At 44.1% G+C, this 16,878-nt stretch overlaps 1 protein-coding gene across 1 annotated transcript in view; it reads right to left on the bottom strand.

The window, feature by feature from the left end:
• LOC132407258 (collagen alpha-1(V) chain-like) overlaps positions 1 to 16,878 on the bottom strand; it is a 202,960-nt gene that overhangs the window by 102,163 nt on the left and 83,919 nt on the right. Inside the window, exons 21-24 of the mRNA XM_059993518.1 lie at positions 11,909 to 11,953; positions 10,954 to 11,007; positions 8,589 to 8,642; positions 1,504 to 1,557 (exon numbers count right to left, since the gene is read on the bottom strand). Of these exons, the coding sequence (XP_059849501.1) occupies positions 1,504 to 1,557; positions 8,589 to 8,642; positions 10,954 to 11,007; positions 11,909 to 11,953 (207 nt within the window). The remainder of the gene's footprint in view (positions 1 to 1,503; positions 1,558 to 8,588; positions 8,643 to 10,953; positions 11,008 to 11,908; positions 11,954 to 16,878) is intronic.

Below are 16,878 nucleotides of genomic sequence, written 5' to 3' on the forward strand. Positions count from 1 at the left end.
AGAGAGAGAGAGAGAGAAGGAGAGAGAGAGAGAGAGAGAGAGAGAGAGAGAGAGAGAGAGAGAGAGAGAGAGAGAGAGAGAGAGAGAGACCATGTGTATGTGTGCCTTTTGTCTCACTTTTGGTGCTTGATGGTCACTGCAGACTCAGTGGACTGAAGGATCTGCTTTCACGCTCTTTGACTCTGGTATGTGCGTTGCAACGCAGCAAATTTCATATGACATGTCAGTGATGATAAATCTGAGTTTGATTCTGTGTGCCATTTTCGAGTTTCACTGATCAAGTGATGCCAATGGAACAGGATATTGATAATCACTGACACAGACTTGTGCTACCACGACTGAGGACAAACTTTGCCCTTCAGGTTGTTACACAGAACTCCTGCCCTCCCCTATTCCACTGCTTCAGAGGAATGTTAAAGATGCCACAACTCTGCTGAATTCCTTCAATTTTTTTTGCAAATGCTTCTTCCCAACCAATGCAATTGCTGGTTTCGTACTCAGACACAAAAATTCTCTCCAAGTGGGTGAGTATAAAAACAGCTTGTTCATCAGCTCAGGACTTGACTCTTTCTGATTTTGAACTGAAAGTTTGTGCAGGCTAGTGGGTTCAGTTACACCATCTGATTCCACTTGAACTGGATTTGAGGTTGAGGTAAGCAGTGTTTCACTACCAGCTTTCAGCTGATGTGAGAGATGGAAGTGATTCTCTAGACTGAACATAGCAGTTCCCTTGGAAGATCAATAGGAACAGGTGAATTCCTTGAAACTCTGCCGTCAAAGTATGAAATCGCCTTTCTGGCACCTCTCTGCAAGCTGATGCATCCCCGTCTCTATTTGCTGCTCTACTAGTGGGAAGTAAAGGAGGCCAAAAACAGTTAAAGTGGCAGAGGCCTCCAAAAGACACAGAATGGGCTGTGCAGCAATAAAAATACAACATGTAGCCTTCTACCTGCCAAATAACACATTCTTCACCTACAACCCACACCACGGTTAAGTTGGAATGTGAAAAAAAATGGACTCAGTTCCCCATTTCCTTGCATCTTCAAGGGAGGCCAGCCCAGTTCATCGATCTCTGCCCTCCCCTTGCTCAGGGCTAGCAGCTTTCATTGATGAGACGTTGACTCGCTTTTTGCACGGGAGGAAACTCCTGAAAGCTGTCTGTAACATTGCTGTGTTCCTAATACTCTGATTAAAATGCTTACAGGGAAAAGACTCATGCAGGAAAGTAACATTATCTGAGGTTACCAATAATAAATACAACATTTCAGCAACTTTGACATAATCTGTGAGGGCTGCAGTAGCTTCGATTCAGCACAGTCTTGCTGCATATTATAACTACAATCATTAAGCTTGTGGAACCTGCATCCAAATACTTATTTGATTGGTGAGCTCATATATCACAAGGCACATTTATACTGCTTTGGGAATCTAAATTCAATGATGTGATTCATATTTTGATTTATGAATTGTTACCAACAAGTATTAGCCTTGCTTCACACTTACATACATGCCTACAGGTCCTTGCGGTCCCGGGAGTCCAGGTTTACCAGTGGGACCCTGAAATCAGAGAGCAGCCATTGAATAATAAAGCATCAATGAACCTTCCACTCACAAATTAATTCTTTATTTTACAGTTTCACTTCTCTCAGTTGTTACACTTTACTAAATTCCAAATTGAGGGCATGCAACTTTTCAACTCAAAGCAAGGACTCGAGCCATCAACAAGATAAATTCTGAAATTTTACACGGCACTTGCTTGACAATAAGAAATCACCTTTAGATCAGTGGTTTCAGATCATTCGTGGAACACGCTGTGATATGGGATAGGGTTATCTTTATGAAGATGCTTTTGTTATTCACATCACACTTGTTTTGCGGCATGCTGCTTCTCACAAGAAGATTTGTAGATCTTTTGCTTCATAACTGTTTGTGAGACCTAGCTCTAAGCTTGTTATTGTCCAGAGCAATAATTAATGGCACATCAAAATCATTGTTATGTAAGTTGCTTAGCGATGTTGGGTAAACGTGCTTTATAACTGTAGCTTTCCTTCTGCAAGTCGTTTTTAAAATTCATTCAAGGGATGTGGGATCCCCACTCTGAGCCAGTATTTAATTTCCCATCCCTAAATGTCCTTGAGAAGGTGGTGGAGAGATGCTTTCTGGAGTCACTACATCCCTTGAGGTAACAGACAGCCCACAATGCTGCTAGGGAGAAAATTCCAGGATTTTGGCTCAGCGACAGTTAAGGGATGGTGATGCATTTCCAAGTCAGGATAGTGTGGAGCTTGGAAGTCAACTTCTGGATGGTGGCATACCCAGATTTTTCAGCCCTTGTCCTTCTCCCTTTTCCAATGAATATTAAATACCCTGTTTACTTCCATATTGGGTACCTATCCTGTTAATTTACCTATATGACATTGCACAAAGTTGTTTACTCTATTTTCATATTTTTCAAGGCAAATTTTAAAAGCAAGCCTAAACTTCTCCAAAGCATAGATGAACATATGTTTTAAGCTTGATGACACTGGGTGGTAACTGACTGCACGTGCAGCACATTTGATCAACACATTCTTCTCAACGCAACTATGACCAGGATCACAGCAAGTTGCCACATGGCAGGTTGTTCATCACACACATCCCAAGGAGATCGAATCTATTAGCACCACTCCTCATCCCAAGGCCCAGTAATCACTTTACCTCAAACGTTCATGACTTGGAACACCTCTTCCAAATCACTTGTCCAGTTGACCTATAGATAGGTTTAGGCTAGATTTCTGCTCGACAGCGAGGAAGAATGAATAGTGATCTCAGTAAAACCAACAAAATACACGGTGATCTTGACATGATAGATGCAGAGAGGAAGTTTCCCCCAGCTTAGAATTCTAGAACTCGGGGGGGGGGGGTGCGTTACAATCTCAAAATAAGGGCTGCGCCATTTGTGGCTGAAACTTCTTCATTCCTGGCATCACAAATAGACAGGGCTGTGAAGGAGGCTTCTGGCATGATATCCTTGAGTATAGAAACTGGGATTTAATGATGCAGTTGTGCAAGACATTGGTGTGGCTGCACTTTGAAGATCAGGTTCCATTTTGGTCAACCTGCTACGGGAAAGGCGCCATTAAGCCCAAAAGAGTGCCGAAGAGACTTATGAGTATGTTGCTGGAACTGGAGGGTCTGACTTAAGGAGAGAGTTTGAGCATATGTTTACCCTAAAAGGAAAGAAATTTAGTTGGAACCCGAAGGGCAACATTTTCCACACAGAGCGTGGTCAGTACATGGAATGAGCTTGCAGAGGAGACGGTAAAGACTGAGATATTAAGAACATTCAAAAGATACTTGGACAGATAGCGATAGGAAAGGTTTTGAGGGATATGGGCCAAATGTGGGCAAATGGGATGAGTTTAGTTGGGAATTTTAATGGGCATGGACTGGACGGACAAAACAACCTATTTCCGAAGCAACATATATAAGATGCTTGAGGAACTCAACAGGTCAGGCAGAGTGTATGAAAAAGAATAAACAGTCAATGTTTTGGGCCAAGATCCTTCTTCAGGACTGAGAAGGAAGGGGGAAGAAGCCAGAATAAAAGGGTGGGGTGAGGTGGAGGAGGGCAGCTGGAAGGTGATAGGCAAAGCCAGGTGGTTGTGAAAGGTCAAGGGCTTGAGAAGGAAAAATCTGGAAGGAGAGGAGAGTGGATCAAGGGAGAAGGGGAAGGAGGAGGGGACTCAGGAGGAAGCATTAGGCAGGTGAGAAGAAGTAAATGGTCAGAGTGGGGGAATCGAAGAAGGGAGGGGGTGGTAATTTGTTCACCGGAAGGAGAAATCGATATGGGTGCACTGATGGAATAATAAGGTTTTGCTCCCCCATGCTGAAGGTGGCCTCATTTTGGCACAGGAGGAAGCCATGAACTGACACCTAGAATGGAAATAGGAATTGGAATTAAAATGTTTGGTCACTGGGAAGTCACGCTTGTGATGGATGGTGCAGGGGTGCTCGACAAAGCAGACGCCCCATTTACGGCGGGTCTCACCAATGTAGAAGTGGTTGCATCGAGAGCACCAGACACAAACAGATGACCCCGGCAGATTCATAGGCAAAGTGTTGACTCACCTGGATGGACTGTTTGTGGCCCTGAATGGAGGTGAGGGAGGAGGTGAATGGACAGGTGTAGCACCTTGGCCACTCGCAGAAATAAGTGCATGGAGGGAGATTAGCGGCGAGGGATGAATGGACAAGGGAATCGTGGAGAGAGTGATCCCTGTGGAAAGTGAAGTGGAGGGGTAGGATCCCTTTGGATATTGTGGAAGTCGCAGAGGATAATGTTTTGGATGTGGAGGCTCATGAGGTGGTAGGCAAGGGCAAGAGGAACTCTGTCAATGTTAAGGTAGTGGGGAGGTGGAGTAAGCACGGATGTTCAATAAATGGTTGAGATGAGCTCAGCATCTACAGTGGAGAGAGGCCTGGAATGGAAAGCCACATCCTGGGAACAGATGCGGTGGAGGCGAAGAAACTGAGAACAGGGAATGGCATTTTTACAGGAGACAGGGTGGGAAGAGGTATAGTCGAGATAACCAGGAATCAGTAGGTTTATAAAAGTTGCAGTACCCAAAAGTGTTTGAGGGAGGAGGAAAGCTGAACACTGAGCAGATCTGACTGTACATTGATCCAGAGGTAAAGCCTGTGGCCCAGCCACTCAGACGCACACCTTACAACTTAAGGGTGGCTGTTGAGAAAAAAAAATGAATAGCTAATAAAAGTGGAGAGTATTGAGAAGGTTGAAGGCCCAAATCCATGGGTTAACCCATTGGTAATTTTAATGAAACTTAACAAGGACACCAGAATGTGCCTTAACGTGGGAAGCGCAAATGAAGCAATGGGAGAGATATCCCATTCCAACTCTCGATGAGATACTACAGGGCATGAATGGAGTGATGGTGTTTGACAAACTAGACTTGAAATGGGGTTATTGCCAGCTAGAACTAACCCCAGAATCTAGAGAGATAACTACGTTTGCTGAGCATAATTGGGTGTATATGTACAAGAGACTGATATTTGGTGTGTCATCAGCCGGTGAGCAGTACCAGCATGAGAAAACAAATGTGTTAGCTGGAACTGAAGGAGTCGAGAACATCATCATCTGATGATCTGATGATACGTGTGCCTAACCAAAAACTGCACTATGAGAGACCGCATGCAGTCTTAAAGAGACTCAATGAGTGTGGACTGACACTGAACCCAAAGAAATGTCAGTTCAACACGGACAGACTACCTTTCATGCAAATTCTCTGGTCACAGAAAGGCATCGTACCAATTGAGCAGAGAGTGCGAGCAGTAATGGATGTTTGTGAACCACAAAACGTCACAGAAGTGAGAAGTTTCCTAAGTCTTGTTGGCTACAGCAGCAGATTCATACCACAGTTTGCAACTTTGCCAGAACCACTCAGACGATTGACCAGGAAGGACACCCGGTTCAAGTTCGGAGAAGAACAGAAACAAGCATTCAAAGCCCTAAAGGAGGAGCTCGCAAGAGCAGCTACCCTGGCCTACTTTGATGAAGATGTACCAACTAAATAATAGCAGTTGCCAGCCCAGTTAGACTGGGGCTAGTACTCATGCAAAAACAAAATGAAGAAATGGTATCTGTCTGCTCTGTGAGCCATAGTCTCACAGACTGCGAATGAAAATACTCACAGAGTGAGAAGCTTCAGCACTAGTATGGGCCTGTGAAAGACTTCATCTTTATATCAAGTTTGTGACTTGATAACAGATCAGAAGCCTTTGGAGATGATTTACAGCCCAAGATCAAAACCATGCATGCACATAGATATTGCAATTACAGTACATGACTACAGAGCCGCACACATGCCAGGGGAACAGAACATTGCAGACCCACTGTTGAGACTACTGGCAGAGACTGGAGTAAGTATGTGACTGTGTACAGATGCACAGAACAGGAAAAAGTCCAGCCAAACTTGTCTAGAACTGCAAAGTGAGGGGGGATGTTATCAGATATCAAGGTGGTACACACAGCAAAACTGTAGGTATGAGATCGGGACGCAGAACGAAAGGGAAAGTACAAGCTGTTTGCAGACGATCACAGAGGAGCACAAGAGTCTGCTGTAGAAGTTGGGGACACTGCGCTTATCCAGCAAGATAAAGTGGACAAACTCACCACACCTGTCAACACAACACCACACAGGGTGCTGAGGATAACAAGAAATCAAGTGGTAGTTAAATCTTCAACTGGAGTGCAGTGTGCAAGGAACCTCACACAAGTTCAACACAAGAGAGACTTCTGACAAAGAGGAGGAAAGTCAGGGATTTGACAATGAGGTCAATATAATGGCCAGTTAAGGCCAAGCTCAGGTTCACAGTGAACAAAAGCCATTATCAGATATTGAAAACAAAGAGAAACCGATAGACCTCAAAGGATTAGAAAGCAACTTCTGAAGTTTAATTAGAAGAAAAAAATTATGAGCATCATATCTTTCTATACGTAACTGGTAAAGATGCTTGGGACATCTATAACAGCTTTTAAATTGATGAGGCAGACTTTGAAGTGGGCACCAAAGACAGAGTTTGAGGAGTATTTTGTCCCAAGTAATGACATCATTTTTGAAAGATAAGTTATTTTCCTGTGACCAGAAACAAGGTGTTAGCTTTGACCAATACTAATCTGAACTTCACACTCTGAGCAAACCCTGTGAGTTTGGAAGTTCGAGAGACTCACTAGTCAGAGACAAAATAGTTTGTGGAATCCCAGATAATGGGCTCAGAGAAAAATTGTTCCATGAAAAGTATCTAATGTGAATATGTGTGAGGCAGCAGTGACCCCACAATCGCAAGGTAAGGTGCTGCACAGAACAGTAACAGCAGTGCATGCTGTGAAAGTGGGCAGATCACAAGCTGTTTTCCAAATCAACAGAGGTAGGCTCAAACAGTAAATGCAGCGAATGTGGAAGTAGGTCCATCCCAAAGACGAGCTTATGGAAAGCCTGGCAATAACTGTGAAGAAGAACCATTTTGCGAAGTGTCACAAAGCTGGGGCTGCCAAGAGAAAGGTTCACACAGTTGCTGAGTAAATGGTGGAAGTCTTTGTAGGTTCTCTGCAGACTGCTGGTGCTGGTAAACATGATGGATCATTGCAGTGACTGTGAATGAGACAGTTACTCCATTCAAGCTTGACACTGGAGCTCAGTGAATCTGTTATCCATGGATAATTGCAAGACTCTGATTAAAGAGCAAGATTTACCCAGTGAGGTGAGAAGTGACAGGCCACACTGGAGAGAACGTACCAGGAAAGGGGGCTGTATAGTAACCTCCAGGCACAAGGGACAGCACTGAAAGGCACAGCTCCTGAATACTGGAAAGCGAGTACAGCCAGTATTAGGTCTGAGCACACGTAAAAGGCTCAACCTGGTGGGAAGAGTTTTCGTAGTGGCTTCGCAGACCAAAGGTGCCCAGGCAACACTCAATAAGCTTGAGGGACTTAGGTGCTAACCCAAGGTAACTCAAGAAACTCGCAGCAGCATCCGTGAGAGCTCCAAGGAGGTGATGCAAGAGAAGAACAAGAACTCCACCTTCCGTAGACATCTGGACCAGCTACACCAGCATGACAGGAAGGGACTGAACCATGGAGGAAAGAGTGGAATTGAGCTATGAGGACACAAGTTCAGTAGGGCAAGAGCATGCAGAGACAATAGGCCTTCCTGGACATAAAACATAGAAATCTACAGCATGTTACAGGCCCTTCGGCCCACAATGCTGTGCCAACCATGTAACATACTCTAGAAGCTGCCTAGAATTCCCCTGCCGCATAGCCCTCTATTTTTCTAAGCTCCTATACCTATCTAAGAGTCTCTTAAAAGACTAATTTGTCCACTTCTACAAACTTCACTGGCAGTGCATTCCAAGCACCCACCACTCTCTGTGTGAAAAACTTAACCCTGACATCCCCTCTGTACCTATATCCAAGCACCTTAATACTATGCCTGCTCATGTTAGCTATTTCAGCCCTGGGAAAAAGCCTCTGGCTATCCACATGATCAATGCCTCTCATCATCTTATACACTTCTATCAGGTCATCTCTCACACTCCGTCGCTCCAAGGAGAAAAGGCCAAGTTCACTCAACCTATTCTCATAAGGCACACGGTCCAATCCAGGCAACATCCTTGTAAATCTCCTCTGCACTCTTTCTATAGTTTGCATATCCTTCCTGTAGTGAGGCGTCCAGAACTGAGCACAGTACTCCAAGTGGGGTCTGATCAAGGACAGTCTGTCTTGTCTAATCAATCTGTGCCATATGACTCAATGTGCTCTGAATCTTTGGGATTCTTGATCTGGACTGTTGTAGAGGCTCAGTCATTGATTGCAATGATATTGTTGATCACTTGTTGCTTCGGTTGTCGGAAATATAAGAAAAAGTACAGAAAAATAGTGTAGAGTTTGAAAGTTGGCATGATTAACTTTATTGTTGGGGCAGGCTCAAGGGACAACTGCTTCTTGTGTTCAGGTTGGACCCAGTGTCTCCAATATCTGCATTTCCCTCAGCTCTACGACAGATCTGTGCACCAGTTTGATTGCTTACTCTTTCTCCTGTTCGGCCGGTAATTCCATCAGCTCCTGGGCATCCTGGAGGGCCCTGTAAAGAGCAGTGAAAATTACTCCATAAACATTGTTGTGAAAACAGCTGTATACATCATAGTGTGGACGGAATCATTTACAACCGCTAATGAAGTAACTCGAGCTGAATTAATTCAGCACCACTGTTGGATATTTTTATTGGCTAACCTGAGTGGGCTCCAAGGGTGAAGCCACCATCGGTGAAGAGAAGCCATTAAAATATAGAGCAATGGGAAACCTAGCAAGTGCAATGACTGTAAAAATGTGATTAACAGTAGGCAAGGGGCAGTGTGGAGCCACACGAACTTGGTGCAAGACCTTAGGATTTGATGGTACCTCACAAAGCCTCATGTTCTAACTATGGAGTTTGCCTCTGAGCATGATGAGATATGCTGGGAGATAGTGGGGGTGGTTGAGGAATTTGCAGACCTTAGTGGTGTGGGGAAGGGTACTTGGTGCTGGGGCAATCAGAAGCTCACCTGGATAAAGAGAGGGGCCATATAGCCTTTGGCATTGGCTCAAGGGGGTCTGCCTTTTATCTGGCATCTCAGAAGGCCTTCGTCCCTCACTTGGGACTAGCTTTGACATTCAGGGTCCACCCTATCTCGAGCTTTGTGTGCACAGTAGAATATCAAGCCAGTCATGTCTAAATGAGCTTTATACACTGATTCACTTCACTGATGTCAGCCACTGACAATGTTGATTCTCTGCCAGCCAGCAGTGTTGTGCACTCTGACTGGACAGAAGATGCACAAGCAGCACAAAGCTGAATGGAATGAATTACAGTGCTTTGAATAAAATGCATGAAAAGAGAAAGTTAAGTTCAGAGTGAGAACCTCAGAGGGTAAAATTCTCCTTGCAGCAATAGCTGGAAAATGAAGGCTGGAACATGAGGCGTTGTCTGCAATGGAAAATCCTACAAAAAGTAACTGCAAGAAGTAGTGAATTCATAAGCAAAGTCTTCCCCACCAGTGAGCACATCTATATTTGTACATGAAGCATTGTGGCAGGAAAGCAGCATCCATCATCAAGGACCCCCACCACCCAGGACATGCTCTCTTTTCACTGCTACCATCAGGAAGAAGGTGCAGGATCCTCAGGACTCTCACCACCAGGTTCAGGAACAGTTATTACCCCTCATCATCAGGCATTAGAACCAAAGGGAATACCCTCAGTTGCTCTATCACTGAAATATTCCCACAACCCATGGACTAATTTTCAAGGGCTCTTTATCATGTTTTGATATTAATTGCTTATTTATTTATTTTCTATTATTATTTCTTTCTTTCGGTATTTGCACTTTGTTGTATTCAGCACCCTGGTTGAACGCCCAAGTTGGTGCGGTCTTTCATTGATTCTATTACAGTTATTATTCTATTATGGATTTATTGAATATGCCCACAAGAAAATGAATCTCAGAGTTGTTTATGTACTTTGATAATACATTTTCTTTGAACTTTGCTCATGTTTGTATAATTCGCGGCAAAAATGCAGGCAATGAAATGTGTTTTCTATAAATGTGATTAGGAGTATGTAAGATGATAGAGGTGTACATAGATCGGGTAGATAATGGTCGTTTGTCGAGGATGGAACTGACAAATATTAAAGGGCATAGGTTTATGGTGAGAGGGGGAAGGTTTCAAGGAGCCTTACGAGGCAAGTTTCCGTTTGGCAGTGGGTGACTCAGTAGGCAAGGCATAGAAAGGTACGGTCCCAATGCAGGCAAATGGACTGAAAGGTCAGCAGGGTTGTGGCGGGTTGAAAGGACAGTTTCCATACTACACGACTCTATGATTCTAAAGTACACTACCCATCTAAATGGTCTGTCAAAACGGACACCAAGTCAAATTAAATCACTGAATGATCGCTCAAAGGATTTGTTCTGAGAAGGGACATGAGGGAGGAATATAGAACTCACAGCTGGAGGTAGTGAATCAGTGCTAGTACGATGGAAGTCAGAAACTTAAAAGCTGAACAATTTAAATGGCAGTCAATTATCAATAAAACTGTAATCTGCCATCTGATTATTCAGAAGCTCTGTCTCACTGGGTGATGCTTCCCACATTCCCCTCAATCTAATCCAGGACTTTTTCCCAAACTCTCTTGAAACCCACCTGGTTCTCTGGAAGTATATATTATACCTCTAGATACTGTACTGAAAATGAATTAAAAGTAGGTTGGTGTATTCTAAAGAACAACATCTGACAGCACCAAATTCCAGAGTGTGCTGGATGAACTGAGTTCTTCAGTATGGTTCGCACTATGCCCAAATGTAAAATTACATCGCAAACTCAGAGCAAGTCCATCACTTTGTGCGGTGGTTTCCTTACAGGAGGTCCTGTCGCTCCATCTGTTCCTCGATCACCTCTCATCCCTCTAAAACCCTGAAAACAAAGGACATTTCAGTGAAATACAATAAGCATGCGTTCGAATACTCAATAACTTTTATCTAAGTTTGGAAAACCTGTAGCGTTGGCGGCAGAACATTAGTATGGGTGGATGGAAATGCATGTTTTAGCTATGACCTGGCATTGACCTATAGCTCTTCAAAACAACTGGATCCTATGGTGGAGAATCCAGAATCGACTAGTTATGCAATGACCTTAAGAAAGACTCCACACTCCTGCATTTAATGTTTTTCATCTTATGGCAGGAATGGAATTCATTACCTTGAGACTACAACTGGCTTCTTCACTATGTCTTAGGGTTTTAGAGCACGCTGACTGTTATGTGAAGTAAGGCCTTTGAGGTTGGCTGATTCCTGGTTAACCTTCAGGACTGATGTGAGACAACTCAGAAGTAGCTTGTTGCAATTTACTCCATTATTTTCTGACCTTTAATTACATGATGCTGGAAAAATCTGCTGATGGACTTTGTGTACAGAGATGCCCAAGCTTGAGCACAGATCTGGCCATGACTGTGAAAAATCGTAGTTTTCTTTGGAAATAAAATGGAATTTATTTCAAGACCTCCACAACAGAGTTTAAGTAATTGTTGGTGTGTGAATCTATTAACTTGTGGGATACACTTGCATATTCGTTATCGCCTAACAAAGCATAGAGGCCTTTGGACTGCAGTCAACATCAGTCAGTATAGACCTCCTCTGACCCTGTCTCAAAGGGGAATTGCCTGAAGATTGACCCACAGCTCAACCACCTGCCCAATATCAGAAAAGTGTGGGATGCCAGTTAGATAGGAGCATGAAATAGAAATCCATAATCCTGGAAATTTCAGAATTGAAATAAATTGTACAGAAAAGGTTTGAGAAATGAATATAACACTCACTTGGGGTCCTTTTATCCCAGGTTCACCAGGAGAGCCAGACTCGCCCTATGAAATAATATAAAAACAGAATATTTACATTAATTTACTTGTGTGATGGGCCAGGATGGGTTTCTCACCAATGATCAACATTTTCCCTGACATTCAGAGTTCATCTTAAATATCTGCTTCAAACTGCCACTCGCTAGAACTGATTGATTTAAGATTAAACCAACATTAAACTGGTCACCGAATTATAGGAATGATGTCAACAAAATAGACAGAGTACAGAAAAGATTTACTAGAATGTTACCTGGGTTTCAGTACCTAAGTTACAGAGAAAGGTTGAACAAGTTAGGTCTTTATTGTTTGGAGCATAGAAGGTTGAGGGGGGACTTGATAGAGGTATTTAAAACTATGAGGGGGATAGATAGAGTTGACGTGGATAGGCTTTTTCCATTAAGAGTAAGGGAGATTCAAACAAGAGGACATGAGTTGAGACTTAGGGGGCAAAAGTTTAGGGGTAACATGAGGGGGTATTTCTTTACTCAGAGAGTGGTAGCTGAGTGGAATGAGCTTCCAGTGGAAGTCATAGAGGCAGGTTCGGTATTGTCATTTAAAGTAAAATTGGATAGGTATATGGACAGGAAAGGAATGGAGGGTTATGTGCTGAGTGCAGGTTGGTGGGACTAGGTGAGAGTAAGCGTTTGGCACGGACTAGTAGGGCCGAGGTGGCCTGTTTCCGTGCTGTAATTGTTATATGGTTATATAAAATTCAGAAGCTTCAAACAGAAATCAATTGCATCACAGTGGACTTTGAATGGGAGCAGATTCATGGATCATCAGATTCATAATGCTGAAAGAGCATCTTTCAAGATTTTGGCCTTATTTGTAAGAAGATTTGGAAGCAATTCCACAAAAGGCTGCTGAAGAACATCAACGGGAACGGTGGGATAAAAGTTTGAGAAGGATTTTTGGAAAGTTGTTAAAATGAAAGGCCTTGCAGGGTTAGAGAGAAATTAGGAAGACGAGATTGGCGACGAGATGGTGGCATAACTTAATGAGCTAGTTGGATCACTATTAGACCATGTACAACTCCACAGTTGGATCTTCCATATACATTATTTATTTAAATCTTACATTCATCCCACAACATGAGGGAGTAAAAATCTTTGCGTTATGTCTCTTTCGCAGTGTACAGACATGTGAATTTATAAGCCTAATGTATCCAATGATCTTCCAGGCCTTCTGTACTCACACACTGCTGTAGTGGAAGGACGTTCACATCCACAGATGCGCTGGCTGTCCGTACCACTCTCTGCCGTGCCCAGCAGTCAAGATTAGCAGCTTCCATACCAGGCAGATGCTCTTAATGTTTAGGAGGCAAGGCAAAACACTTTCTCTGGCAGGACTATGAGTGTTTTGAGCCCACTTCCTCAGACAGTAGGAGTGTCTGTGGATATTGTTAAAGGCAAAGATGGACAGATACTTGATAAACTAGGGAAGTGAAGAGCACTGTAGGAATAGGGTTATACTAAGATCAGCCATCACCCTATTAAGGAACCAATCCTGGTAGGTCACTGTTGGATAGATAAACAAAACTGATGGTTCAGACATCCTGCTTCAAGAGCTCTGTAATTCCCAGTGAATCGCTGACCTAGACTGTGATATTATTGCAACACACGCCAATGATCTTTGCAATATGGGCCAGACGTGCTTGAGGTTGCTACTGATTACCAAAAGTTAGCAATATGCTGGAGAGTAGCTGTAGGCACAAATGACCTCTTGATGAGAATCTAGAATGTTCCACGGGCTGCTGAATGGAAGGAGCCAGATAAAGCCCATCTGGACTCTCAGCTTCACACCACACATAGCTCCCACATCTTTTCAGGTCTCAGTCAGTCCTCAGATAATTGTTGCATTTAATTTTCATGTCCTTTTAATTTTTGTTTATATCTTTTAAAATCATTTACACTTTCTTAGCAGTATGAGTTGTCTGAAGTTTGTAGACAGGGCCTCATTTCCAAATGCCTAGTGCCAGTACCTCGCTCACACCACTCAGTGAAACCATGCCACAACTGGTCCAGTGACAGTGTGGCTGCAGGACCATACTGCTACCCTGGGCCAACAGTGGCAGGAGGACACAGGCTGAGAGAAACAGCTCATCCGCAGGGTCTGGTGGGACTCCTTCTGTGCTGTCTTTACGACAGTTATTTAGTTTATAATATTTTCGCTTAGTAATTCATTCAATAGTATTTTCTAGTTAGAATTAGAAGTGTTTAAAGTGTATTCATTGCATGTAAAATATATCGGCATGCGATGACGTCACATCCGGTTTCGCCGCGTCTTGTGGGAAAACACCGGTTTGAAATTAGCGCGAGGGTGGGGGCTTTCCACGAGGCTCACCTGAGCACAAGCAGTTTTGCAGGCATGAGAAATCACAGTGAGAGCAACGCTTTTTCACCATATGTTAATGTGAAGAGTGAACAGTAAATGGTTAATCTTACTGCGATCTGGTTCTTATTAACTGTGGTTTATCCGGACGTTAAATTCGGCGTTTCGTTACACCCGAAGGAGAACGTGACAGTGAAAAAGCGGCATTATCAGGTGTTCCAAGTGCTGCAATGTCAGCTCGATCCGGGATCAAGTCGATGGCGCCCAGCGACAAGGGCAGTAGAACGACATCAAGTAAGTCCGCACAGGCAAGAGCCAAGGCAGAAGCCGCCAAGGTGCGACTGCATTACGCCAGACAAGAAGCAGTTTTGAAAATGAAACTGGCCACCAGAGAAGCCGAAATCCAGAAAGAAGAGGCTGCCCGAGAAGCCGAAATCCAGTTGGAAATGGCAAAAATATCGACAGAGTTGCAAGTGCTGCAGCTAGAAAGAGAAGAAGCTGCTGCCATGGCGGAAGCAAAGTACATAGAAGAAGCTGAAGGGTCGCGTGATCTGACCGCAGCAAGATCTACTTTAGAAAGGACCAGACTGGAACGCACAAGCGACTATGTACAATCTCAAATAGACAGGCAGGCTCGTCTCCCCTCTCCATACGTATTCGATAACTTCCCCAGCTACGAGGAACCTCAGAGAGTCACGATTGCATCACATCCATACGAGGAAGGAAATTTACCCTCACGGCTCCGTGATGAAGTCAAGAATGAAAGAACCAACAACGCTCCTTCACCCCCACAACAGGACGGCGGGGAGGGAGAGGTTCACTCCAGGACAACAATTGTCAGCTCGAACTGGACAGAAGTTTGCGGTCAAACTCAGTCAAGCCGTTCTTGTTCCGAGATCTGCCTCACTAAGGTGTACCCTAAAGAAGCACAACAAGACATTACCAAGCGTAAAGTAACCGACGAGACGCTAGGTCAGTCAGTTTTCGTTCAAACCGAGCACGGAAACAAACTTGCACAATCAGCTCAAGATACCATTTCTTTAAAACCCAAAGACACCAAGGTCTTCAGAGATGAAGCAAATAATGGGGTTGCCCCATTGCCAATCAGAGAACCACGCCAGCGCTCACCAGATAACAAAGAGCAGGCAGTCAAACGGTTCACGTCCTTACGGAAAACCCGGAAAAGGAAACCTGAGATGCAGCAACGCACCCGATTGGCCCACGAGGTACTGTGCACCCTAATGGCAGAGGTCACAGCCATTATAAACGCACAATCATTCCTACCTGTGTCTTCTGACCCAGAAAACCCCTTTATACTTTCGCCATCAACGCTCCTTACGCAGAAGGCAGGAGCACCTCCTCCACCAGGAGACTTCTCAGACAAGGATTTGTACACAAAGCAATGGAGACAAGTCCAGGCTCTGGCAAATCAGTTCTGGCCTCGCTGGAGACAAAAATATCTACCTTTGTTGCAACAGAGACAAAAGTGGACAGAACCCCGAAGGAATCTTCAAGTTGAAGACTTAGTCCTGCTCAGGGACAAGCAAGTCGCTCGCAACAGCTGGCCAACGGCCAGAATCACTGCTACATTCCCTAGCGGGGATGGACATGTCAGGAAGATCGAATTGAAGACTACCGACCAAGGCGATGTGAAAATTTACCAAGGGCCGGTTACAGAAGTTATTCTACTTCTACCCAATGACTGATTAAGAGACTAAGTTTCGTACTCTGCTCATTGTGACCTTACGAAGGTCAAGCGGGGAGTGTGCTGTCTTTACGACAGTTATTTAGTTTATAATATTTTCGCTTAGTAATTCATTCAATAGTATTTTCTAGTTAGAATTAGAAGTGTTTAAAGTGTATTCATTGCATGTAAAATATATCGGCATGCGATGACGTCACATCCGGTTTCGCCGCGTCTTGTGGGAAAACACCGGTTTGAAATTAGCGCGAGGGTGGGGGCTTTCCACGAGGCTCACCTGAGCACAAGCAGTTTTGCAGGCATGAGAAATCACAGTGAGAGCAACGCTTTTTCACCATATGTTAATGTGAAGAGTGAACAGTAAATGGTTAATCTTACTGCGATCTGGTTCTTATTAACTGTGGTTTATCCGGACGTTAAATTCGGCGTTTCGTTACACCCGAAGGAGAACGTGACAGTGAAAAAGCGGCATTATCAGGTGTTCCAAGTGCTGCAATGTCAGCTCGATCCGGGATCAAGTCGATGGCGCCCAGCGACAAGGGCAGTAGAACGACATCAAGTAAGTCCGCACAGGCAAGAGCCAAGGCAGAAGCCGCCAAGGTGCGACTGCATTACGCCAGACAAGAAGCAGTTTTGAAAATGAAACTGGCCACCAGAGAAGCCGAAATCCAGAAAGAAGAGGCTGCCCGAGAAGCCGAAATCCAGTTGGAAATGGCAAAAATATCGACAGAGTTGCAAGTGCTGCAGCTAGAAAGAGAAGAAGCTGCTGCCATGGCGGAAGCAAAGTACATAGAAGAAGCTGAAGGGTCGCGTGATCTGACCGCAGCAAGATCTACTTTAGAAAGGACCAGACTGGAACGCACAAGCGACTATGTACAATCTCAAATAGACAGGCAGG

This window comes from Hypanus sabinus, chromosome 18, assembly GCF_030144855.1.
Source record: "Hypanus sabinus isolate sHypSab1 chromosome 18, sHypSab1.hap1, whole genome shotgun sequence".
Classification (NCBI taxonomy): domain Eukaryota; kingdom Metazoa; phylum Chordata; class Chondrichthyes; order Myliobatiformes; family Dasyatidae; genus Hypanus; species Hypanus sabinus.